At 36.5% G+C, this 27,632-nt stretch overlaps 1 protein-coding gene across 4 annotated transcripts in view; it reads left to right on the forward strand.

The window, feature by feature from the left end:
- CPNE8 (copine 8) overlaps positions 1–27,632 on the forward strand; it is a 224,172-nt gene that overhangs the window by 147,747 nt on the left and 48,793 nt on the right. For 3 of the 4 annotated variants that reach the window (XM_035027916.1, XM_035027913.1, XM_035027915.1), the window contains 3 exons: positions 6,130–6,205; positions 9,286–9,339; positions 10,581–10,642. In XM_035027916.1, coding sequence (XP_034883807.1) covers positions 6,130–6,205; positions 9,286–9,339; positions 10,581–10,642 — 192 coding nt within the window. The remainder of the gene's footprint in view (positions 1–6,129; positions 6,206–9,285; positions 9,340–10,580; positions 10,643–27,632) is intronic. The other variant, XM_035027914.1, reaches the window with a different exon arrangement.

Consider the following 27,632-nt stretch of genomic DNA (forward strand, 5'->3'; position numbering starts at 1 on the left):
GTTGGACTGTGTGTCTCCTCTCCCTCTAACCCTCCCCTCCCCCCTCCCCCCCACCCGCTCGTTCTTGCTCTCTGTCTCTCAAATAAATAAAATCTTTTAAAAAAATATATTGTCTTTGTCTTAGAAAGTGGTATTTGTCCCATGTCTTTGTACAGATGTAATAAATAAGTGGAAATTAAGTTAATAAATGAAATATTAATAGTAAATAATAATAGATAAAATACAAACATATTAAACTGTATGATTATGTAGATATATGTTACTATATAATATTTTATATATATTTATACCCAAAATGACAATAGGACTTATTTTACACATACGTGTTATATATATCTTTTTAAATTTCTATCTATATTAGAAATGGATCAAGGAACAGGTGTGGATAAGACTGATAAAATTACCCTATTTTTCCTGTTGAATTGTTAATATTTGAGAGTGATTATATCTTAAAATATTATTGTAATCTATGGAGGGAGGAAAAATAATGCAAATCTCTTGAAATTATTTAAAATTTCAACAAAGCTAGAGATAAATGATCACTTCTACGTTGAATACATTCATATAAATCTTATATATAATAATTTCTACTAGTAAAAACATAAACCAGCACTTTACAAAGGAAAAAAAGTACTTTTGTAAGGATGTGTGTATAATTTGTGTTTACTAGGACAATTAATTAAGAATAATTATAGTTCTGCAAATTTACATACAGACAAGCTCATAATAAAGGAATACTTAAAGGTCATATTTCTAGATGTTTTAAGGTGAACTAGATTCTCCCTCAGGATTTGAGGAAGTTACATGGGAAAAGAAGGACTTGATTCTGTTAAAATTTTAAATTAGATAATACTTCCTTTAAGAATCAGTGGAGGCTGGGGGTGCCTGGGTGGCTCAGTCAAGTGTCTCACTTTGGCTCAAGTCATGATCCCAGGGTCCTGGGATTGAGCCCCGTATTGGACTCCCTGCTCCGCGGGGAGCCTGCTTCTCCCTCTCCCACTCCCCGTGCTTGTGTTCCCTCTCTGGCTGTCTTTCTCTCTGTCAAATAAATAAAATCTTAAAAAAAATAATAATAAAAAATAAAAAACAAAACATTCTTAGATGCTGAAAAGTCTTGTCAAAGTCAAAGGCTTTGACTAGAATAAAAGCAAAGAAAATTAGCAAAATCAGGGATAGCTGATATACTGTTATCTGGACTCATAAAGATGACTTTTTGTGTTGATCATTGGAAATCACAAATCCTATGGCATATTTTACCTGTCATGGAGTCAGTGGTTTGGTGTTAGTCACCTCTAGAAAAACACTGCTGCTCTTTTCCTACAAATACAGGTTTAAGCAGTAGGAATGTTCGCAACCAATGAGTTGAATTAGGGTCACCATAACTGTACTTCAGTTAAAAGTGTCTCTCATTTCTGTGACTGCTGAATCTCTAGCTATTTTAAAATACATTGCTATGCTTGCCAGGAGTGGCCCAGATTAGACAAGATAGAGGAATATGGGTAATCAGTATGTTGCTTACAAATGAAGGAGACGGTGATATCTGGGGCTGTTGTTTCCGTGGGAAAGATCATGCCAACTTTTGAGCCAAGGTATTTTCAACATCCTAGAGAAATTGTCTTTAATACACATCTGTTTACAAATCCTTGGTTGAGAGATCCTTCAGCACACACCTGAAACAGGGCACACTGGTATACTCTAAAGGAGAGGAATTACACAAGAGCAGGACAAGCCATGGGTATGTATGTTAACTCCAAAATACCACAACGCAGTGTATATTCATTCATAAGCCTGTTACATCCTCACAAATAATTTTGATTAAAGGTTTCTTAAAATTATATATATCTAGAATCATATTCTTAATAATTGGAAAAATATAGTTTAATAGTGTCTTTTTCAGGCAGTAAATACCTTTCACAGAAAGAATCAAAGAATTCTCTTGAGTTTATTTTCAAAACAGTAAGTAGGCATTGCCTCCAATTTTTAAGTGAAGACATTAGGACCCCAAAGTTGGCTGACTTACTCCAGATCACTTGGTGATGGAGAAAGGGATGAGACGAGAGTTCAGTACATACATGTCATTTGTATACGTTATGTGCAAAACTAGTTTAATGACAGTCAAGAAAGTAAGAATCATCCATTATCCCCAAGGCAGGGTGGCCTTCAGGATCATCAGAAATTCCAGCAAAAGGCAATATTGCCTGCCTCTCTTTTCTATGCCTTTGGTGTGATAGTGTGTTTGCACTTCCATGGAAAAAGAACAGTTGTTTGCATTACTCTTAGAGTTGTTTTAAGGAGGTGGAGAGGGTAACGGTGGTTAATGTGAATGGCACTCGTGCAATTCTTTTAGACTGAATATAATCTGAGACAAATTTGTTAATATTACTGGCAAGATAAGGTCACAGAATGACTGATATTAACTTGAATCTATTTCCAACTTTCAATTGTGCCCATTATGTACCAGGCAATGAGGTAGATGCCAAAAACATGGAGATGAGTTTATCACCTTTCTTACCTTCAAGTATGATGAAGGCTGGGAGAGGAACTAAGTAAACAACAGGTATAATACAATACAGGATTTGTGATGGTAGAGAGATACTGGCTTCTTTAAGAGCAAAGGGAGCAGCATGAAGCAGGAAAGGCTTCTTGGAGGACATAATAGTTAGGCTATAAGAGTTGGTGATGCTGAGAAAGAAGGAGCCAAAAATGGAAGAGGGGTAGACACATTTGTTAAGTAAGGACTGTCCTAGAGGTTTCAAATATCAATGTGAATATATGTCATATACATTTTTTCACTATTAATAGAGCATACAAATGATCGTAATATACAGATTTTATTTAACAGTTTAATCACTTTCCGCAAACAAGGCTTTTAGAGCCAGACTACTGATATATAGTAGTAATCAATTTGCTTTAAATATCTCTTTAATTTTTTTCCTCAGTAGCATATATCCATTATAAAAAGTATGGAGAACAAATTAGAGATATAAACAGACACAAATCAGATAAACAGCCCTGGAGTAGACTTTATTTTATCAATGCAGTCAGAGAGACATAACAGAATAATTATTTTAGTTGCAATTAAATTAACAGGAAATAGCAAAGCAGTATTATTGAATCACAAGGAAATTGTTGGTTGTGATTTATTATGAAAGTCTTTCCATCATATCTCTCTGTATAGTGATAATTGTTTCAATATTATAGTACTGAAAATCAGGAACAGATAAAAATATTAGGGCAAATTAAATTTTCCTTCTTTTAATATCAGTAAAATCTAGGAGTAGTTGATGATGGGGGAAAAAGATAACTATAAACCTGTGAAAATTACATTTAATACTTTCTTTAAAGTATTTATCTATGGTTTACTAAACAGTTTTTGAAGTTGGAGAGGTTACAAAGGAAACTATAAAAACTTCCATGTATTCCAAGAGATCTATGACAAAATTGACCTGGGAATCAATCCACTTATCCACCCAAATTCTTCAGGTTTTCTGGAGACAAACACCTTGTATCTAGGGTTGACAAGTTTACCACTACCTCCTCTTAACTGCCTTATGCTGATGAACTTTTGACAGATCCTCACTTCGTGATCATCCATTTCTCTGGCTCTGAATAGATACAAAGATGTGTTTTCTTTATCTCACAGAAATGTTGTCTTGGAGACTGAAGTGGAATTTGTGACTCAATACATTTTCTCCTCTACAACACAGGATAGCATTGTATTTATATGACATGCAAATTCAGTGTTTTTTTAAAAATAATAACCTTAGACAAGATTCAGAAGGGGAGGAGCAAGTATTCTATTCATTCTTTAATTTATTTATATCCTGTCTCATTCTGGAAAGAATCCAAGATAATTTATAGAAACACATGTAATAAGACATGGTAAACTATAAACTGGATCAGAAATTGAAGGAAAGGGGAAATGAGAATAAGAAATCTGAAAAGTCTGCAGAGGACAGCATGTCATGAAGACATATCCTGCAAGAAATAGGCCATAGATTTGGCCATCAGCCCTCTCTAACAACTAGCTCAGAGGGGAAAAAAAAAAAATCTCCATTTCATGATAAACAGGGTCCTTTCAGAATAGGAAAAACCAGTGGGAAGCACAGAAGCTTAGACTCACAGCATTGAGACCAGAGAGAATTGTACCTCATTGTTCATCACTCAATTCTGTAGAGAGTAACAAATTTACCAAAACAAAACAGAACCAAATATCAGAGAATTGCTTCTTAGAGAGTTCCATAATGACTTCAACAGGGGCGCATCAATGTGCCGTATGATAAACCTGACCATTGCCAGTGGGTCCAGATTTGCCACTCTGCTGGACTTACATTATCTGGATGGTTATTACATGTTCTTGCAACTTGACTGAGTAATTCTATTTACTTGAGACCAGTAATATTGTTTTTCTCTACCAAGTATTTGATTAGTGTTGAGTGGTGGGAATTTAATGTTAATAGTAATAGCTGAACATTGAATTGAAACAATTAACCAAATGAGGATTTGCATAGTCAGAAAACTACCATAAGGGCTTAGGTGATCCAAGGTTTTATTTAAGCCCTCTATATTCCCACCACTAGTGTGGTGAGCTCTGTTACATAAGGCTTGCCCACACTACCATTACCAAAGCATTGTGCCTGAAGTGCTTAAATAGAACATTTTATTTCCATGACTGTTACTTAAGATATTTGAAACAAACACAGCAATGGAAGTGGATAGATTTTAAACATAATCTCCAAAACTCAGTTTTTAAGATCGCAGTGAAAGATACCATGATTATGAGCTTGGGCTTCTGAAGGTCAAAGAAAATTATTTCACTTAGTAGAAATATGTAGCGCTAAAGTACTATTTTATGATTTTCCCCATGTAACTTCAATGAGTGAGTCCTAGGGGATTGGGTTCATAAATACAAATATATTTACCACTATTTTCAGTCCCCTTTCCTTTCACATTTTCATGTGTGTAGATCTGCTTCTGGGAGTTAAATCTGGAAGGGGTCAAGGTGATACTGGTATAAGGAGGCACTTAGAATATTATGATGTATGTACAACATCTTTGAGATAATGGAGAACTGGGAGGCTGGAAATCTAATGAACTGTATTTTAAATAATGTTATAAAAACATTTCTTCTTGCAAAATCTCTACTGATACTAATGGCAGCTCAGTTTTTCTTCCAAATTCCATCTTTAGAAATCAATATTTTGGTTGGCTAGATAGCAACTTGTTTGTTGCTTGTCTCTGGTCATCAGATCTTCACAACTAAGCATTTAAACCTACCTGGGGGTTGGGGAAATATGTATATTTAATGGTAATGAACACCTTGCATTTGCAAAGTGAATGGGCCAAGCTTAAATTCTATGATATAAATAGCAGTGTCATCCTTATGGTGTGTTTACCACTTGAATTCCTACAATCTTTATCTTCTTTATCTTCTTCCTCTGTAAGTTTCCTTAGGTAAGCTTTAGTAATCACATTGACAAGCATTTTATAGTGAGGACTAATGCATGCTCCTTATCCCCTCCCATCTAAACTGAGTAGGCACCTGTAGAAGGTCTTCTTCCTGAGAAGGCAATGACAATTACTTTAAAGTGAAGAAACTCTGAATAACCATGTTGATATTAACAATGTACTTTGAAGCTATTCTTATTAAAAATAAAGCTTGGTGACTATTATACATGTGAACATGGGATACTCTTAAAAAATAATGTCCTATTACATCTTGGTCATAAGAAAGTTTGAAGAATTTTATATATTTGTAATTATTTATATAAATAATAAGTTTTTGAGTGTCTTAAACTTTCATCCTAATAAATCATTTTGGTAGCATAGATGATGAAATGTTTTTGAGATGTGAGTTATTAGAACTAAAATACCTGTTTGAAATATTAATATTGGTGGGATAAATGAAATATAATTTGAATACTTATAAAATGTATTTTGAGTGTACATAATTTGGGATTAAAGAATAATGAAGTTATGTATGGTCTCTTAAAATATAAGTTATTAAGTTATGCTCGTAGTAATATTAACTATTTTTTCATGATTAAACTATATATTTGTAGAAAACTTTAAAGTATAATTGACAAATGTATGAAAGCTAATACTATATATTTCTTCTCTTAAATGTAGTCATGATTTCATTGGAGAATTTACCACAAGCTATAGGGAACTTTCTAGAGGACAATCGCAATTCAATGTCTATGAGGTAAGAGGAATTTTATTTTATTATTATTTTCCTCTGGAAGAAGTAAATTTATGCTTTAAAAGTATAGATTTTTGCAAAGGGTAATTGGCAAAGGTTAACCAACTACCAATATATGTAAGAATCTTCAAACTTATTGAACAGACTTGTTTCTGAGATTGAATGATATATTTCTCTTCAAGTCCCATGGTCTTTTAACTCTATTTTGAGAAATTAAAAAATTCTCACCTATTTAAAAAATTTTTTTCCATAAACCTCCCCCTTTATGTTTTGCCTTCCTACCGACCTCCTCCCCAACACTTTTTAATAAAAAGAGAAAAATGTGCATTTTCATTATGTCAACTTGGTGTTATAAAATGAACTTAGGTTTGAGCACCTTCACTGTTGTTTAGTTGAAGATCGAAGGGAATGACAAAGTATAATTCAGTCATTAAAGAAATCCACGTTATTAAAGCAAGCACAGTAGCTCTTTCTGCCTTAAACCTACCTTGCCAGTTAACTACCAGATATGTGTTGAGTACATGGTATGTCTGGCAGTGTTAATACTTGAGCTATGTTACCTGTACATTCTCTTTAATTTTTTTATTTAACAAACATCAATAGCAAAGGAGAATATCTCCGTATCAGTCAATAATGGTAACTCCTTCCCTGCCAGGTTGACACTAACATTGACCTGTTTTAAGTTACTAGTGGAACACTTTCCTTCTTCTAGCATCTTCTTACTAAACTAAAGCAGTAGCATTCCATTCATTCACTCATTCATTCATTCATCTAGAAATAAAATATTTATTACATGGCTTTTACATTCCACATTCTCTGTTAAGGCCCTGGGAATACAGAGATGATTAAAAATTTCAGTGTCTAGGGATACCTGGGTGGCTCAGTTGGTTAAGCATCCCACTCTTGATTTCAGCTCAGGTCATGATCTCAGGGTTGTGGGATTGAGCCCCATATGGGGCTCTGCACTAGACTGGAGCCTGCTTAAGATTCTCTCTCTCTCTCTCAAAAAAAAAATTCCATTTCTAATGGGAGACAAACGCATGAAATATGTTTAGTTTGTCTTGATAACAGCTACATATAGTATTTTACTTAGTAGAGTGTGAGATATTACAGATCAAACTTCCCAGGCAATGACAAAGATGGAGTAATGGATCAATTTTTCTGTCTTAATATTCTGTCTTCCAGGGAAGGAATATTAAGGCTCTAAACAGGCAATGAAAGTAATATAAGACAGGTTGTACTTGTAGAGGTACCTGTTTTCTCTGCCTACCCTTGGGCTTCTAGATCTCCAGCACTATAACCGAGCTTTTAAAAACCGTAGGGCTTTATAGAGTGGTTTGGGCAGATAAAGACCTTCTCCTGTCAGTTGCTGAGCTGATGGGATTACCTCCAGAACTGCAGTCATGCTGGATTGGAGCTGCTTCTGAGGCTATTAGGTCTGTAGTAGCATCCGTGGTTGGGGATGCTTGTTGCCAGCAGCTGGAGTGGACATGGATTCTGTCTGGCCCCTGGGTGGATGAGACTGGCTCCAAGACTTTATTCAGTTGGTTGGCACTGAACCAGCGTTCCTTTTCAGGATGCACAGTTGGGTCCTCAGTCAGATGGCCTCTTACTAAGTGTGAAGGTGTGTGTGGCTCCTGCCAGGTCTCTTGGAGGACTCCCCTCTGATCACTGGATGGGTCCCTAAGTAGGCAGGACTGTCTCTGGACCATACCTAAGAGGGTCAGCCACTGAGGCCCATGGCTGTTTCAGGTACCATAGTTAAAACTTCGGTCTGTACTTGTTCTGGAGGTGCAGATGGGCATGTCCCCCACTAGGTCCCTGGGTGGGCTAGATTACTTCCTAACCATGGTCGGAGGGGCTGGGACCAAATAAATATAAGGCTATTTCATGATCTCCTGAGGTACAGAATGAGTATCTCTTGGTGGGTCCTTATGCCAGCAGGATTGCTCACAAATTATGGCGAGAAGGAGCTGGAACTAAGTATCGGGCCCTTTTAGGATCTAGATGGTTGTCCACAGGACCGTTTCCTCCTGGGACCCTGGACCCATAAGACTGTTGGTGGGCTGGAGCAGAGTATAGGGCCCTTGTGGGATCTCTAAGCTTGCAAACAGCTTTCAGGATCCCCAGGCATGCAGACAGGAGTGTCTCCTGCTGGCTCCATGTACCTGCGGTCCTTCAGGTTCATTGAAATAGTATGTATTTGCTGTCTGCTCCAGCCACCTGGGCCAGTTACTTTTTTCTCTTTCTAGACTGTTATGTCCATCCCTTTTTATTGTAGCCTTAGTTTAAATTAATAAAGTTTAGTTCAAATAATACTTATCATAAATTCTTTTAACTTTTTTTGCCTGTCTAAATGGTTCCATGTGTGTTTTGGATTGGGATGTGCTGAAGGATTTTCTGTTAAGGCACTTACGTGTTTTATTTATCCTATTAGATTGACAGGTCTTACTCATTTTTACATCCCCTGGATTCTTCAGTGTCTTGTACAATATAGGAGTGCAGTAATATTTCCTCATGGAATAAATGGTCAAAAATTAAATATTCGGTACAGAAACCAGACCTTTACTAATTAGCACATAGCCTCAGTATCAGGTGGAAATTACTACCCCTGACAGCAATAGAGTAACAGAGCCCTTACGCATGCACATATTTGGGTGATTTGCTATGTTAGTGTTTTTAACCTAATAGCAAAAAAGTTGTGTATCTTGCCTATACTTTTCTTTAGCTATTTATAGTTTACTACAAAGCAATCATTATTATTTAGGACCTAGGATGTTAAAGTCTTTCTCACATCAAGAAGATACAGATGAATGAGGATAATCAGTGCATAAAGTGATTGAGAAGAATATTATTGAAAAAATACATTTTTAAAAAAGATGGTCACACACACACACAAAGAAGATGGTCACCAGTAAATTTTGTAGAGAAGTTTTGGCTGAAGGACTGTCCAGGAGTCATACCAAAGGCATTTGTAAATGAATAAAGGCATCAGGGGTGAAGGCAGCCGTTTGAACTACACATTTTGTAAAAATTTCCATATAAAATCTAACACAGTGTAATTGTTTTATCTGCTTTTCAAGGTGGTGAATCCCAAAAAGAAAGGAAAAAAGAAAAAATATACTAATTCGGGAACAGTAAGTCAAATGTTATGTTATTCACTAAGGAGTCAAATAAACGAATAAAAAATGTGTAATATTTACACAGACTAGAACTAAAGACTAGGCTCTTTGACTTAGGATTTTAGTATGAAGGTGTATACTAGAAAGCTGAACTTGCTGTGGGGATGGTTGTAATGGAGAATACCTTATAAAAAGTAGTCACCCAGCTTCCTGCAGGTTGTCCTCGGGATTGTATGGCCTCTGAGGGAAGCTGAAGTTTTCTTATGAAATCCTCGTTCAGTGGAATCACACTAGAGAGAATCAAGTAGGTATGAAAAAGTTTGTTAGTAAGAAATACTGTACTCTTTACAGGCTACACTTAACTATTAAAACTGATGGCATGCGAAAGTACTTGTTCATAGTGTGTTAAAATTTACAACTTGTAGGATGCTGGGCTAAATCAATACACGAAGGTACAAAGATGAAAGTATCTTGAAATTAAAATCATCCTATTCCTTTTTTTTTTTTTGAGAATTCAGGTGTACCTTTTTTTATATTGGAGTGTAACTAACACACAATGTTACAGTTTCAAGTGTACAACATATTGATTTAACAATTCTGTACATTACTCTGCCTTCACCACAATAAGTGCAGTCACCAGATGTCACCATACAATGTTATTACGATATTGTTGACTGTATTACCTATGCTGTACTTTTCATCTCTGTGACATTCCTTCTATATTATACTGAAGATTTTATTGTAAGTTTACATTTTCTTAGGAGAAGCAAAATCTAAGGTCTCTCCAAGTTTCCTTTTAAAGATTTCTATACTGCAAGACACTTAAAATATTAGATAGCCTCATTACAGGACCATGAGAAAAACACACATTTCCTCTTAGAAGGCTTAACTCGCTGATTCTGATTTTTTAGTTTTAACCATTTTTCAGCTCCTTTCATCTCTCCTTTTATCTAAAATGGGAAGTAACACAGTGTCCTTGTGGACAATTTTCATGCTATTCTTCAAAGGAAGTATACTGGTCATAGAAAGGAGTTAGTTAATTTTGTTGGCCCCTTTCATTCTGATCATTTTAAAATGTAAGAACAATCAGTCCTGGCAGATTTTAATAAAGAATAATGTTGTTATTGATTTTTAAAATGTGATGTTCCTCTCTGATATGAAATATGAGTTCCTTTCTAATACTTAGGATAAAGTCCATTTGGGGTTGCAATTAGTACTAGTAGGTAATTCTACCTTGTTTTTCTTTTCTTTTTCAGGTAACCTTACTCTCTTTTTTAGTAGAAACAGAAGTTTCATTCCTTGATTATATTAAAGGAGGGTAAGTCATTCTCTGAAACTGTTTCCTTGCTTAAACATTTCTTTCAATGTGTCTAGCAAGTGCTACCACTAGGTAATAGGCAGCTGAAATGATCAACTTTATTATAGTTTGATGGCAGACCTTTTGCTTTTTTGTTACAGACTTAAGGAGATAAACTTAAAGACAAAGAGCTATTACTTTTGGGGAAAATTGCAACTTTTCTTTACCAAGAGAAAAGACATTATTGTGTCAATAATAGTTGCAGATAAAGCTATTCTATGCCATTTCAGAGAATATTTTCAGTTGCCTAACATATGGGACTTTTTATATGAACTTTTCATTATTTTTGAAATAGAAGAAAAGCTTGAGGGCTTGTTGTAAATGTATATTTGAGCTCCAGAATTAAAGAATGTATCTTGTCATAAAATCATCATGCAAAAATGGATGGTGAATAGTCATTTTCTTGCTCCCTATGCTTCTAGGCAGGAATATATTTCAGGAAAAAATTGGTTGTTGTAACCATTCTTGATATCTTTCAGAGTCCAGACAGAGCCTGTCTTGGTAATATATTATGGATTCTTATACCCAAGCAAATAGGCAGGTTTTTTTTTCCTTCAATTTTGTTTCTATTTTTAACCTAGTTGTGCCTATTTTTTCATAACCAAGCATCCCCAGACATTGAAAACAGTCATTCATTACTATACCGTCTAAAATATCCACAGATTCTAATTTATGTGCTATTACCTGTATTTACAATATACAAAAATGGTGAGAGGTAAATTTGAATGTGGTTAGTAACTTCATGACAGATAATAGCAGCCAGAGACAACACTCATGTAAACCTCTTCCTAATTACAATTTGGCCATTTTTTTTTCTAATATCAGTTCACTGGTAGAATGTCGTGAGGCAGAAGAAAGGGATGAAAGAATGAGAAGGCTAAAGGAACAAAGATAGTTTATCAAAAAAACAGAGAGCTTGACCCGTTTGCTCTTAGTTAAGGAAACAAAAACAAACCCCAAAACGATACTTTCTTAAATGGAGAATCGATGCTACATGTGGGCATCTTGTGCCCCGCCACCTGCTACACGGACACAGAAGCTACGGTGGTTGTTTCAATAAAGTTAAAGGAAATGTACTAAAGTAGAAAAAATGTTTGCTGTTCAAGAAAAATTTTAGAAGTGAGCCTTTGTGTGAAGAAAAAGGAGACAAATCTTTATTTAGGGTTACAAACTGAGAAGGACAACCCAACTCAGTTGATGTGCTTGTCCAGAAAGGGTGAGAGGAGGTGGTGTTATTAAAACTTAAAACCACAGCGAGGGAGAAATTTCAGTTGGTATGATTTGCTCAGTGATTAGTTGACGACTTTTGCTCAGGATTGTGGGTCGGGGGAAATTTTCCAGGTGTCTACACCTCAAGATAATGATCTCAATTCCAGGAAATGGCTGTGCTTTTCTGAACTCCACAAAACCATGGCAGTTGCAAGGTGGAGTCAGAATTGTCAACTGTTCCTTCGCCCCTTTTCCTCATTTCCTCTTTTTGATCATCGGTGTATGAAACGTTGCCATGATCAGTTGTGGTGGGCAAACTCGTTATGGTAGAGTCCCTTGTTGCCCAAGTGCTTGCCTGCTGCTTGGGGTCCATTCCATCTTTCCATAGGGGGCAGAAGGGCATAGGGTTAGAGCAGTAGACACAGAAGCTTCGGTCATAATTAACTTGGGAGCAGAAGAGGAGGAAGAGAGGCACTTCTGGAAACAAGCAAAAAGTATTTTGTATAGCAACCAGATGCTTAATCCCAAAATTAATACAGTATTGTATTCCCGATTGGAGGATGTTTCCTATTTTGTCAGGAGACCAACTAAAGAGACTGGATGATGGTAGATAACTTTTAATATGATTGCAAATTTCACTGAAGATGGGATTGTTGATACTGTGAAACAAGAGGCCTGTATGAAAATTTTTTTTAAATTTCTAATTCTACTTTGGAGGAAGTATTTATCCAGGTGTAACAAGAAATATTAGCAAGAGCACAGACACCCCCTTGTTTACCAGCCCGTACTCAAGTGCAATTTGATTGTCTAGGACTACTGAAGCAAGGGAGTCCAAGGATAATTGTAAGTTTTGTCATAAAATCATCATGCAAATGGGCTGAAGCAGTATTGTGAGATAATGCCTCTAGAACGTTTGTTCGATTACACAGGGTGGCTTTATGATAAGCAAATCTTCCCCAAGGGGCCAACATGCCTATGGCCAGACCAATTCTAATAATTATTATACCTTAAGCCCTTTGGGTTCTATGAGAGGCAGTGGAGTTTATGGGTAGGATAGACAGATTGTGTTATATGAATCCTAGGGTACGTTGTCCAGTGACCCAGGCATTGTTAACACATTTGAAGGCTAAGGTTTGGTTAGTTATTCTTCCATAAGTGTTGCCCATATAGGAAAGATAATTAAGAGGGCTGCTACTGATAAGCATATACCCTTCAGAAGCTCACCAGGATTCAGTTGCTCTTGTTTTATCATTCAGAGTGGTGCTATTGATGATGGGAAAGGAAGAGTTGGTACGGAGGGAAGATGGGGGTCCTGTACCATAAGGTTTATTGAGATCACAGTAAGAATGGAATTTGGGGGGCACCTGGGTAGCTCAGTTGCCTAAGCATCTGACTCTTGGTTTCAGCTCTGGTTGTGATCTCAGAGTCCTGAGATAGAGCCCCGAATTAGGCTCTGTGCTGGGCATGGAGCCTGCTTAGGATTCTCTCTTTCCCTCTCCCTCTGCGCCCCCACCCCACTCTCTCTCTCAAATAAATAAGTCTTTTTTTTTTTTTAATTCATGAGAGACAGAGCGAGAGAGAAAGGCAGAGGGAGAAGCAGGCTCCCAAGGAGCAGGGAGCCCGATGCAGGACTCGATCCCAGGACCCTGAGATCATGACCTGAGCCAAAGGCAGACGCTTAACCATCTGAGCCACCCAGGCGCCCTCAAATAAATAAGTCTTAAAAAAAAAAAAAAAGATAGAATTTGGGTTTAGTTTGATCATAGCAAAACCTCTTATAAATACTCCTTTGATGGGGCTTTCTATATATCATTCCCCAGGAACTCATTGGACCTAAGTATTGATAGGAAATTTCATCATTTGTCTTCTGTTCTTGATGACCTGGCAGAGGGCAGTAGCATTAGGGTATATGAATGATTGCAATTGATAGATTATAGTGATCAGCTAATGCAAAAGTGAGATTTACATCTGTAGAAACCAGACTAGGTCCCAGGTGGACATATCTTATGCAAGAAGAGAAATTGTGGACAGGAGTAGCTTCAAAACAAGGAAAGGAGGCTAAAGAAAATTGGGTTAGGGCACCTGTGAGGGATTGGGGAGGAGCAATTATATTTGACCAGAGGCATTGTGCATGATCTTAATGATCTTAATCTGTGGGGCAATCTTACTGAACTGAGGGGAGCTAAGAGGGAGTATTTTGTATTTGGTTGGAATGTATGTGGGTTATGACATACCCAGCAATTTTTTAGGGGGATCCCCTGGGCTATGGTTTGGGACAGCTTAACAATGGAGTTAGTATTCCAATCAGAGAACGTTCCATCTTTGATAGAACGTAGTAATAAGAATATTATTAACTGGTTTTTCATCTTGAATTTGTATAGGAGTTGAGAACAAAGAGTAGGGACTATAGAGTATCAAGTCTTACGGAAGCCTGAGGGTCATTAAGGAAGTCTCCATTTAAGAACTCAAACCAAGGAGGCAGCCAGAGGTCATAAATGACTTCAAGCCAGTCTTGGGTGGGGGAAATAGAATGGTGGTGAAAATGGGACAAAAGGGAAAAAATAAGAATTAAAGTAAAAGTAGGGTTCTGGCTTGGGCCTGGATTTTGAGTATCAGCTACTTCATTGGATATTGTCTGCTTCAATTCTGGGTCTTGTGATATCCTTTAAAATGGGGGTGACTCTCCAGCCATTTTTGGATCTGCAACCCTTTTCTTTCTTTCTTTCTTTCTTTCTTTCTTTCTTTCTTTCTTTCTTTCTTTTTATTTATTTTTCTTAACATATAATGTATTATTTGTTTCAGGGGTAAGGGTCTGATTCGTCAGTCTTATACAATTCACAGCGTTCACCATAGCACATACCCTCCCCAGTGTCCATCACCCAGCCCTCCCATCCCTCCCACCCCCCTCCATTCCAGCAACTCTCAGTTTGTTTCCTGAGATTAAGAGTCTCTTATGGTTTGTCTCCCTCTCTGGTTTCATCTTGTTTCATTTTTCCCTCCCTTCCCCTATGATCCTCTGTCTTGTTTCTCAAATTCCTCATATCAGTGAGATCATATGATAATTGTCTTTCTCTGATTAACTTATTTCTCTTAGCATAATACCTTCTAAGTTCCATCCACATCGTTGCAAATGGCAAGATTTCGTGGGGTTTTTTTTTGATGGCTGCATAATATTCCATTGTGTATATATGCGCACCACATCTTCTTTATCCATTCATCTGTTGGTGGACATCTAGGCTCTTTCCATAGTTTGGCTATTGTGGACATTGCTGCTATGGGTGCACATGCCCCTTAAGATCACTATATTTGTATCTTTGGGGTAAATACCCAGTAGTGCAATTGCTGGGTTGTAGGGTAGCTCTATTTTCAACTTCCTGAGGGACCTCCAAAGCCCTTTTTAAATGAGAAATGTGAATCTATGAGTCAGCTCCTTGTAGCTTTGCTGTGCATGAGTTGGTTGGCAATACCTGATAAGGTCCTTTCTATTTTGGCTGTAAAGAATCTTAAAGTTGATGTCTCTTCAAGTATACTAGATCTCCAGGCTTAAGGTCATGAGTATTTTCTTTGTCTCCTGGGAGCACTCTGTAAAGTGAATCTTTAACAAATTTGGCCTTTTCATATATATTTGCACAAGTCCCTTACAGTACTGGAGAGTTCTCCTTATAACAAAGTCGGGGGCAAGTGGCCCTCAGTTAGTTTCATAGGCTGCCCAGTGATGATTTTGAATGGAGACAATTGATCCTTGCCAGTATGGGTAGATTTTAGATTTAAAAAGACAGTGAGGCAAAGCTTTGGGCCAACATAGACCAAAGACAGTTGTTAGTTTGTCCAATTGAGTTTGGATTATGCCATTAGTGTGTTGTGTTCAACTAATCTTGAGGATTAAGGACGATAGGTGCAATGAAAATGTTAAAAGGTGGGTAGATTTTGCAGATCTTTTGGACAATTTGACCAGTACAATGGGTTCCTTGATTACTGTGTAGCTGTTGAGGAATACTCCAATTGGGAGTGATTTTTTTTCTAATAGGTTTTTGACGACTGTGTTAGCTGTGGCTTGCCTGCAAAGGAAATGTCTTGATCCAGTGAGAAAACATACAGATCATTACCAATACATAATTACATGTGGTAAATGAGGGAAGCTGGATGAAATCAATTTGCCAGACGTCAGAAGGTCTGTTGGGAAGAGGAAATTGACCTAAGGCAGTGTGACATGGTTTTGCAGGATTGTGCAAGGGGCAAATAGTACATTTTTGAAATATTTGTTGGGCAACAGTTGGAGATGGCTTCTAATAGTACTGTTGTGCCCATTCGACCATTTTATGTGTGCTCCACTATGTCATGTCATGGATAAATTTAAAAAGAGCTCTTGGGGCTCTGTTTGGTAGTACAGGTTTATTTGGTCCCACCCAAAGGTTGTTTTGGAGAAGGCCTTCTAGGAGCCTCATTTCATCTGTTTCTCCCTTACATCTTCAGTCTTATTATGTTGAGTTTGTTTTACGTAATTTAGGGTTAAGGGATGAAAATCATACAGATGGACGTTTGTGAATCAGAGGTTTGAAGTGCCACATTTTTGGTGGCCTGGTCAGCATGATTGCCCTTGGCTTCAGGGATATCAAGTTTGGAATGAGCTTGAATTTTTATAAAGCTAAGCTGAAGGGAAAGAGAATGGTGTCAAGCAGTTTTAATATTTAAGTTTTATTTTTATGGATTGTCCAGAGGATGTTGGAAACCCTCTGTTTCCAGAGCATACTGAAATCATGGGCAACCCCAAAAGCATATATGCTGTATATAGACGGTGAGAGCTTTATTTATTGCCAATTGGCATACACTTGTTAAATATGTAATTCAGCTTATTGGGCGTAACGAGCCAAGGGCAAGGAGCCTGCTTTGAAAATTTTTTCAGTGGATACTACAGAGTATCCTGCACTGTATTTTCCTTGATCACTTTTAATGTAACATCCATCAATAAACCCAGTGAAGTGTGCATTTGGGAGGGGAGATTTATGAAGGTCTAATTGAGGGGTAAATAATGAGTTATAAGGATGCAATTGTGTTCAGTTGAATCTTTGAGGGGTAAGGGAAGTAAGGTAGCAGATTGAGAGATGGACAACAAGAGAATGAAATGTCTCGCAAGGATATGACTGGCAGTTAGATGTTCTGTGTAGTGGGAATCAAAGAGAGTTTTAACTGTATGTGGGACTAATAGCTATGGGGAGAGTTAGTACTATTTTTTTGGTGGCAGTAAGGAGTATAAAGGCAGCTGCTGGGGGATGGAGGCAGAGAGGCCAACCTTTGGCCACAGGTTCTAATTGAAGACTGTAATATCCTGTGGGGCATTGTTGGCCTCCATGCCTTTGGGTCAGGATTCCCAAGGTGTTACTGGAAAGTTCATGGACAAAGAGAAGAAGGGCAGTTGGTAAGTAGGGTGTCCTAGATTGGGGAAGAGATAAGCTTGTTTTTTAAGGGTATGAAGGCTTCTTGGGTCTCTTGAAGCCATGGAATAGGGTCTGGAATCTTTGTGGTTAGGGGGACATTTAAGGGTTGAGCTTTGAGGGGATAATTGGGAATCCAAAGGCGACAGTATCCAGTAAGGCCCAGGAAACTCAGTATTGTCTTTTAGTCTAAGCTTGAGGGAACTGGGTGATGATAGTAGTTCCGTCTGGTTCTATTTTTAACCCATCTGGTGTTAAAAGATGGCCTACGAATTCCACAAAGGCAGAAGAGAATTGTAATTTATCTTTAGATACTTTATATCCTTTGTTGGCTAATTGTTGGAGAAGGTGTTTAGGGTCAATGTGAGAGTCCTTTAGGGTAGGGGAATATAGGGGAATATAAAAATTGTTTATATATTCTAATAATATAGATTTCCCAGGGAAATCGAAATCTTTCACATCAGCATGGAGGGTTTGAGAGAAATACAGCTTTTGGTATATCTCGGGGGTAGGGCTGTCCAAGTGTATTGCTGATTGTTCCTTGTAAAAGCAAAAAGAATTGACTTTGGGGGTCAAAGGGGATGCTGCAAAAGGCACTGTATAGGTCAAGGACAGAAAAAGTAGTTGAAGGATGTAGGGTGATGGGGTATGAATATAGTGTTAATTGCCCTAAGGTCTTGAACTCCTCTATTATGGGCTTTTTAATTGGCAAAATGGGGTATTGCAAGGTCTTGTAATGGGGATGATCAATCCTTAGTTGATAAAATCTTGAGTAAGAGAGGAGTTATTCCTTTAATGGCCAGAGGGCTTGAAGGATACTGCTCAATATTGAATAAGGGCTTTGGTGGAGCAATTTGAACAGTTATTGGGGAAGTTAAGAATATGTGTCCTATATTGGTAGAGGAAGTTACCCATAATTATCAGGAAGTGCATTTAGGAGTGGGAAGGCAGTGAACTGACTGGAGTTTGGGCAGAGAGGTAGAATGAGGAATCCTGAAGATTGAGAAGGCAGATCTAATAGCATTTCTTTTTCTTTTTCTTTTTCTTTTTCGTGGCTGATTAGTAACCCTGATCTCTATTCCAAGGCAGGAGATTAAAAAATAGAAAGGGGTTGAGGACTGAATAAGTTGTTGCAGTGTCTATAAGAATGAAACGGTCCTCATTTTGAATTGTTACAGGAATTTCTCTTGCAGTGTTTGCTCGGAGAAAGGGAAGATCTCCTTTTTGTCCTCAGAGCATCCCTGATCTGATAAGGGAATTGTGTTTGAGATTTGTGGATGATTTTGGCGCCACCTTTCATATTTCAGGCAGTCCTGTTTGAAATGTCTAGTTTTTTTGCAAAAGAAACAGGTTTCATCAAGTTGAGCTAGATGTTTTAACTTGTGACATGGATTTAGGCTTTGCTTTTTATAAAGCCATAAACTTAGTCATTTGTTTTTGACATCTCAAAATCTATCTGCTCTTCTTTCAGTTCTTCTTCAACAGATTTTGCCAATCTTTTAGCCGTGGTGTCAAGGGCCTAAGGCCCTTTTGGTCTGTCAGTTGGGGTCATGTTGTATGACCAGAGCTGAGATTGAATCAAGGAGGCCCTCTAGAAATACTGAATTACACAGTTTGGTTGTTCTTTCATCCAATCTAGAGATTCCAGAATTTTGGACAAAAAATTTTTGGAATTTATCAAAAAGCTCTAAAACAGATTCTTCCTTTTTTTTTTTTTTTTTTTTTTAGTACTCTTTTGTATTGCCTTCCAATTTATTTGAAGTGGCCATGTATGGGGAATCACTTTGATTAAATTTGCAGATATTTTAGAAGTTTTTTCTAGGGCCCCATTATAAGGAAGTTTAAAATCCCATAGGGAATCTTCCCATCCAGCTTTATTCATCCATTATTGGGCCTGTATAGGTCCAACAAGCATGCATACCAGTTGGTAAAGGTCAGAAGGGCCTGGAGTATAGGCATTGAGAGTCAAAACTCTTCTGAATTTTAGAGGGGGTTAGGAAAGTCTCTTGAAAGATTTAGAAGTTCTCTTTTGGACCAAGGGGTGAAAGAAAGGATATGATTATCGGGATTAGGGCCAGTAATTTCGACTTTGAAAGGTGCTATGATGTCGGTTTGGGGAGTGTTGATGGTGGAGGGTGGGGAGAAGGGGGGACATTTCAGAGGAGAAAAAAGGAAGTTTGGAAAGATCTGGATACAATGGAGGGGGTGGAAGCAGTGTGGTAGGGGACAGGGAATTGGAAATGGAAGATAGGGACTGGGTAATTTTTGATTTGGTGTTAGATTGTTCTGTTTTAATCTTTCTTCAATTTTTGATTTTTTTTTCTTTTAAGGAGGTTATGATTAAGTCATTGGTTCTCTTGGAGGCTTCTAAGTACCAATTAAAATAGGCTTTCTATTGATTTTGTGAAGTAGGATAGCTTTGCCTTTACAATTCTGCTCTTAAATACATCAATTTAGGGATGGATATCAAAGGTGCCCAGTGGGGCAAGTAAAGTTTTAAATCTTCATTAGTAATTTGAACCCAGGTTGAGAAAAACCTATAGCTCCCTGGGCCATGGATTTTATACATAAAACCAGCTGGGGTGCTAGATGACTGGGGATCCGCAAAAGCTCTTTCTGAGAGATTGGTACCCATTCTGTATTGGAAGAATCCCGCCCTGAATTACTACCAGTTCTGAAGTGAGGAAATCTCCTCCTGAAAGAAAAGTCTCCTGACCTCTTCCAAGGTGGGAGTTTGGAGATGTGAGAGGACTACACCTTAGTTACCTCCTGGGATTATAGAAGCCACGGGACGAGAGGCAGCAAGGGGCTTTGGTGCATGCTTCGGCAGGTCCAGAGGTTCACAGGGGGTACCTAGAAGGTCACTTCACATCCCATTCTCATTGACAGTTGTTGAAGAAGAACTTCAGAAGTGAGACTATGAACAAGGAAAAGGGAGACTATGAGCAAGGAAAAGGGAGACAGATCTTTATTTATGTTTGCAAATTGGGAAGGACAACCCAACTCATTGTCCCTGTCTGAAAAAGACAAGGCAAGGTGGTGTTTTTAGAACTTAAAACTGCAGTGATGGAGAAATTTCAGTTAATATAGATTGCTCGGTGATTAGCTGACCTCTTTTGCTTAATATTGTAGGACAGGGAATGTAACTTCCCAAGTATCTAAACCTCAAGACATTTATCATGAGTCCAGGAAGTAGCTGCTCTTCCAGGAACTCCACAAAATGATAGCAGTTGCAAGATGGATTCAGAGTTGTAAACTCCTCCCTGACCCCTTTTTTTCCCTCATTGCCAACTCGCCTTAGTATTCCAATATCTGTGCATATTTTTATCTTTAGAAGATGGGAAAATAGAAAGTTGAGTTTGTCATAAAAAAATAGATAGAGTTGGATGTTTAACAGGTGCCCCGCAAATCTAGTAATATTTTGATTTGAGTCTATTAGTAAAGGACATTTTCAGAATCTGTTACCAATAAATCACTTTTATTGGTTGTTCACATTCTCCTTTTGAGGATTCTTAGGCTAATTAGACCAAATGTGTTTTCTACAATATCTAGAGTAATGATGGTCTTGACTATATCATACTTCCATATTTTTCTGCTGCTTACAACCTCCAAGATTTCTTTTTTTATCTTACATACTTCCTACTTACAGTACTCCCTATGCTGGAAGAAATACCAATGACCTTTTTCTGTCAGAAGTCTATATATAAATGGAGCCCCAAAGTATGAGGTATACTTTGTCTAATCCTGTCTTCCTGAGACTTTAATAAGAACCCATTTTTTATTTTATTACATAATTAATCTAACTGGACTTAATATTAATTTCTATATGAACATATTATCTGAACAGAGCATAAAAGTATCATTTACCTATAATACATTATCTTTATATGAAGGTGTTTATAATAAATGTATCATCTTTTAGATATAAAGCAATTACACATTTACCTATTATTTGTACTATGTATAATACAGAGTTATTAATAAACTGTTCTTTTGATAATGAAATGCAGATTGACAGACAAAATAATTATTGTATTCTGTATGTGTATTTATGTGTCTTTGCTCTTAAAGATTTGTTAAACAATTGAGCAAAGAATTTCAATTCTGATTTTTATTAATGATATTGTGAGGTGGCTTTATCATGACACTCCTCATGCTATATAATGGCAGGCAAATAAGTTCATATATCTAAATTTCAGTTTCCTGTAGTCCGCATGAGTCTCTGTAGTTCTACAGTGTACATGAAAAATTATGTCATTCAACCAGATTTTCCAACTCTTTCATGGCCTTAATGATACTTATTTTTCAGCATTCTGAAGTTATTGTTTGTATTCTTACAAAAGACTTACTTTAACCTATCAACTTACTATACAGTGTAATTTGCATATAATTGTAGTTAACATCTTCTGACCACTTATGTGTCAGGCCCTGAGCTAAATGCCTCATGGGAATTAACTTTACTCATCTCTCCATTGGCCTCTTTCCCTTTATGCTCACCCACTTTCTCCTCCTTCTTTCTATCATGAGTAATATTTTCATTGATAATTTTCTCTTTTCCCAAAAATAATTAAAAAGAAGCTCATTTAATTAACTTCTAGTCTTTATATATCTAATATTTACCATCTAATTGCTGCCAGTCAAAAATACAGTTTAAAAAAAAATACAGTAATTTACATAGCCTAACGGAAAGTGATGTCTTGGCATGCAGAGTATCTAAGAATTTTATTATTAGATATTTATGAAGATTTAAACTTTAATTAACTGAGTTATGGAGATTGATCAGAATATTTACTTCATAGGATACTTGGGTTCTGATTAAAGAAATGAAGAGTAGATTTTCATGTTCTATCTTTCTTAAAAATCTCTATTGGTATAAAAATAATGTTATAGCAATTTGAAAGGAGAACCAATATGAAAACCAAGGTGGAAGTGTAGCTACAAACATCTAATCCAGATATTTTAGTACATTATTTTTATTTTTCTTGATAGATTTTCTATCAGTTTTTTTTTTTTTCACCTGTTTAGACATTATAACATTTTGGGCTTTCTGCCCCTGCTATTAAGAAATCTCAACCTCAAGTAGATAAATGCACTGTAGTGATGGAAAATCATATAAAAAGCAGACACATAATTATACAAAATTTCTGAATAATAGCAAAATAGAATATAATGAGCTGCACTGATTTCAAATTAGAATTAATTGTAATAATTGGCAATTAATTATGTACAGTTTCAATAAATGGCTACTGACTCTTGTGAATTCCTGGTCTCTTAAAATTTATAAAATTCTGAAAACTGTTAAACACCGTGGTTATATTTCATATTCTTCATTTTTTTTTTCAAAAATAATAAAATACTTTTATTTTATCTTATTTTATTAGTGTTCTGGGGGAAAGAAGTGTTAGGTCTCCCACATTTTAAACATAAAAATCTTTATTTGTGTTTCACATTATAAACATAAAATGTGAAATGGTAAAAAGAAGAGTTAGGCAAAGTGAACATAATTTATGAAGCTACGTCCTTTGTAATCATACCTCCTAGAGATAATCATAGTTACATGGTTATTTGTTCTGAAACACACAATTTTTTTTGTAACATTGGGATCACACTGCATAATGTTGTATAATGTATATTTTGCTCATTAAATATATTGTGTATATATATTTCTGTATCATTACTTATGTGTCTACCTTATTTTAACAGTTTTCCATTGTTTGGATGTACATAATTTAGTTAAAAATTTTCTGTGAGATATACTTTAGTTGCATCCATTTTATATTCCTATTATAAACAAGGTTGCAATGGTAAAACCCTGGTGCATACCTTCTCGGCATGTCATTAAGCATGTCTACAGGGTCATTTCCTAGAAGTAATGTTGTTGGATGAAATGGTATGTGTATTTTATAATTTGTTAGATATCTCTAAGTTGCTGAGAGGGTAGTAATAATAATAATTTACACTCCTCTAACACTTTCATTTGTATATGAAAGTTTACTATATCCTTACCTTGTTAAACATTGTTTCACTCCTTTTATACTTTTGCTAATTTAATAAATGGTATAAGTCATTGTCAGTTTTTATCTGTAAAACCTGTTTATTAGCTATTGTGATCTTTTGTAAAAGCTCATGTCTTTGGAAACAGGTTTCAGAAACTTTTTTTTTTTTTTTTTTTTGCTTTTCTTCTGCTCCTTCTTCCCCTAGTTCCACCTAAAAGAACTGAGTATTTTTAACTGAGGACAGAAAACAGAAAGGTAGCTGGCAGCTACATCCTTACAGTGTGGTCGACACATCAGCTAAACTCCCCCAATATTCACATCTTGGCCTTTGATAGAACTCCTCTTCAGCACACATCTAATGAGATTCTTAATTTAGCCATCAGTTCTTGCCTTTTGTCCTGTGATTACGTTGGAGACGATCAATTAAATAAGCTGACACTTTGGGCTGCCATCAACCAAGCAACCCCAAAGTAGTATTTGGGAGGTCATACTCGTACATTTGAAGATTTGTGGGATTATCAAGGTTAGCTTTTTTTTTTTAATTAAAGATTTTATTTATTTATTCATGAGAGACAGAGAGAGAGGTAGAGGGAGAAGCAGGCTCCCAAGGAGCAAGGAGCCCGATGTGGGACTCGATCCCAGGACCCTGGGATCATGACCTGAGCCGAAGGCAGACGCTTAACCATCTGAGCCACCTAGGCGCCCAAGCTTAGCTTTTTTTTTAAGAGAATGCTCTACCATATTTCCAAATAAGTATGATATTTCGGAAGTGATTGGAGCAAGGTGTTCAATTCCATTTTGCTTTTATAATATATTGTAGTAACTACTCACTTTTAACTTAAGGTACTAAGATAATCAGTTATTTGTTACCAATATTTGTGGATTGTTTTGTTGCTAACTTGGGTTAGCATCATTGTTGCTAATTTGGGTGGCATCAATTCAGGGACCTATTCACCATATCCTTTCTAATCTAGGAGAAATTATTGTTAATTTATGATCATGCTGAACCTGAGCTGATTTAGGTAGAGGTCTTCAAAAAGGTAAAAAAAAAAATCAACATATAAAATATGAGTAGCAATTGATACTTTGGGCTAGCTCTGGGCTTTCCAAAAGAAAGTTAGTTGAGATTTTCCTGCATTCATTTTGTGCTCTGCATTAATTTTGTAAAACATTTTCCTTACACTCGGATGTGTGGGAGCTTGAGAAAAGAGAAAGGGGGCAAACAGGTGACTGATGTAGAATATGTAGGACTAACAGCTTGTGATTAAACTCTTCTTGAATTGCCTTTAAAATTTCATCTCTCTTCTTGTTTCAGCTCACAAAAAAATAATTCAATAGAAAATTATAAAAATGTTATTTGTTTTCTCATGAATCCAAGTAGAAATTATGCAGAGTTAAGAATGAACGAACACATTCAAATACCAAACAAAATTGTTTTCATAGTCCTTTAATATCTCCCCATTCAAAGGAGCATTATAGACCTAATTTCTAGTTTTGGATATTCTAGGCTTCCATTACTTTAGTTGTTATTGATGTAGATATTTACATGAAAATATAACCCTGATTGTGAAACCATATTGTTAGCTTGTTACTTTTCATTCAGTCTCAGTTGCTAAAACACTCTGTTTGGCTGCAATCATCAGGTTTAAGAATTCAGGTATACAGTGAGCAGATGAGACAGATGCATTCTAAATCAGCCAAGCTCCAATTTTCATGCAAATATTCTCTGAAATAAAAATCTAATTCTTAGGACTTCTTTTTGGTTAAGCAGTATCGTGCTTTTCCTGGAGCATAAGATATATTTTACGACTTGAAGTCATAAAGAACTTTATTTTCTAAATAGAGGAATAATATCTACAAAGGATGTCTTACAGTATAGTAATAAAAACTGATTGTCCCGTCTGGATTGTTGACCCTGGGGTCATTTTTTGAAATGATACTGTGTACATTTATCCCAGGGATTATGTTATTTCTGTTTGCTTATTAAGAAATAATTTTGAATATTAAAAGTCTGATATAATTGGGAACTAAAGATATTTACTGAGTAATCTTTAATCTATGGCCTTGAATACCTAATAACTATTAATAAGGACAATGTCAGATTCATATAAAGTCACAGACTGTTTCGAAATCTAAGATTCTGCTTTAGAGTAACATTATCATTATTATAATTATTATTATCTGTAAATTGGGTTTACTTACTTCTACAGATTTGTAAAATATATGTTTCTATATTTCCAATGACTCTATACACTATACAGAAACACTGTAAGTATCTCAGGGCAGAATCATAAATATCAATTTGGTTAAGTCCTCTAGATATCTTAAGTCTTCATGAAACTCTTCACTCCACCACCACCATGTCCAAGAACAAATATCTATAAAGTTTTACATACCTCTTTGACTGGCAGATGAAGGGGGAAACAGATCACAAATTCTGCATACTGAGTCCCTCTAAGTTACCAGAATTTCATGTCAACATGGAACCCTAGTCCATGCTTTTTATCAGACTACTGAATGTATTTAGAAACTTGCAGGACTACAGACTGCCTTTTTCTTCCTCTGAAGAAAGCCCGAACTCTCATCCAACTGATTCCAATGAGTTACAGAAGTCCCTACCACTTATATTGAGTGGTTCCTAGTTTCGTTGGTGTTATTTTAATCTGTCCCTTATATTATATGACTTGTCTTCTCAAAAAGACTGGCAATTTTAAAATATTTTATTAGAGCTGAACGCCAAGTAGCCACTGAATAAATCCAGGTTGATGAAAAAGCCATTTTAAACCTGACTTTCCATCCTTTCCCCAAAATCTCTTAGCATAATGAAACATTATAATAAATAGGACTTTTTAACAAAGAGTGTGACAATTCATTGAATTAGATAATATACCTTTCTGTCTCTCTCAGAATTTATCATCTTGTGACATTCCTCTTTCCACAATGCATACCACAATCACCAAATAAAACAGATGAACCATGCTTTCTGGGATAAGAAAAAAATGCTTTTATGTTGCCTCTGCCAGAAGATAACTCCATTTAACTCATATCTGGGTTTGTAGTGACTTGGAGGAAAGACAAGATCAAGATTAGAAGCATGGGACTGAGGGTGCCTGGGTGGCTCAGTCGGTTAATAGTCTGCCTTCCGCTCAGGTCACGGTCCCAGGGTCCTGGGATTGAACCCAGCTGCAGGCTCCCTGCTCAGCAGGGAGTCTGCTTCTCCCTCTGCCTCTGCCCCTCCTCCCCACTCATGCGCGTGCACACTCTCTCTCTCTCTCAAGTAAATAAATAAAAACTTAAAAAAAAAAAAAAAAGAAGCAGCAGCACGGGACTGTTTGTTTCCCTCACATCTTAGCAGAAAGGAACCACAAGAGAGAGGGTAATAGGCAAGATGCTCACTGGGCAAGTTCTGGGAAATTAATAGGTAAATATTTGGCCAGAGTCAAGTCAATTGCAAAGATGCAGTTGCTGATAACTGAGGCAGTGCATAGTAGTGACCAAGAATTTAGGTTCTGGCATGAACTGCCTAGTTCAAATCTTAGATCTGCCTCTTATTATCGTAACCTGTTTCCCTTTATATGAAATAGGAATAAAATAGTGCCTATCTCATGGAATGGCTATGTGGATTAAATGAGTTAATGCTCAATAAATGCTAGCTACCATTTTTCTGAATAATTTGAATTTGTTTAAAGTTCCAATGTCTCTTATCTCGTTTGGTCTTCATAATATTGTTGGTGGTAATTGTCCTAGTTATCAGAGACTTGGAGAGAAAAAAAGATATATTCAAATTTACGAAGTCAATAAATGTTAATTTTTTTATAGTTCACTTCTCTATGGAGGGATGCCAAGACATTCCTTCCATTCCAGTCTCAACCCAAACCCTTGACCCTGATTCTACAACTTGTCTGAAATTAGAGATAAAAAGTTTATATTCCACTTTTGAAGTAAGAAATCTTGGGTGGGGGGGAAGAGGTACCTACCTATCCTAAGCTAATTTTAAAGGCTAAAGTGGGCTTCTTGATACTGCTGATTTTAAGGGTAAGTTGAATATCAGTAAGTCCTGTTATTAACAAGCTCCATAAAGATTTCTTTCCCTTAAAAATACTTGAAGGAAGTGTGATGATGTTGTAAAATGTTTCCCTTACTTTTATAAAATTGGCAGCTTTATATTGTATAGGTTGCCTCAGGAAGCACATCTTGCCAGGACATGCAATACTGTAAGGGGTTTGTTTTTTTTCTAACCCAATTTCTTATTTGAAAACTGAATATACATGTCTAAGATTTTTTTATGGTGTTTCTTGTTGTGGCACCCAAGTG

Source organism: Mirounga leonina, unplaced genomic scaffold (genome assembly GCF_011800145.1).
Source record: "Mirounga leonina isolate KUSES-001 unplaced genomic scaffold, KU_Mleo_1.0 Mir_201, whole genome shotgun sequence".
NCBI classification, from domain to species: domain Eukaryota; kingdom Metazoa; phylum Chordata; class Mammalia; order Carnivora; family Phocidae; genus Mirounga; species Mirounga leonina.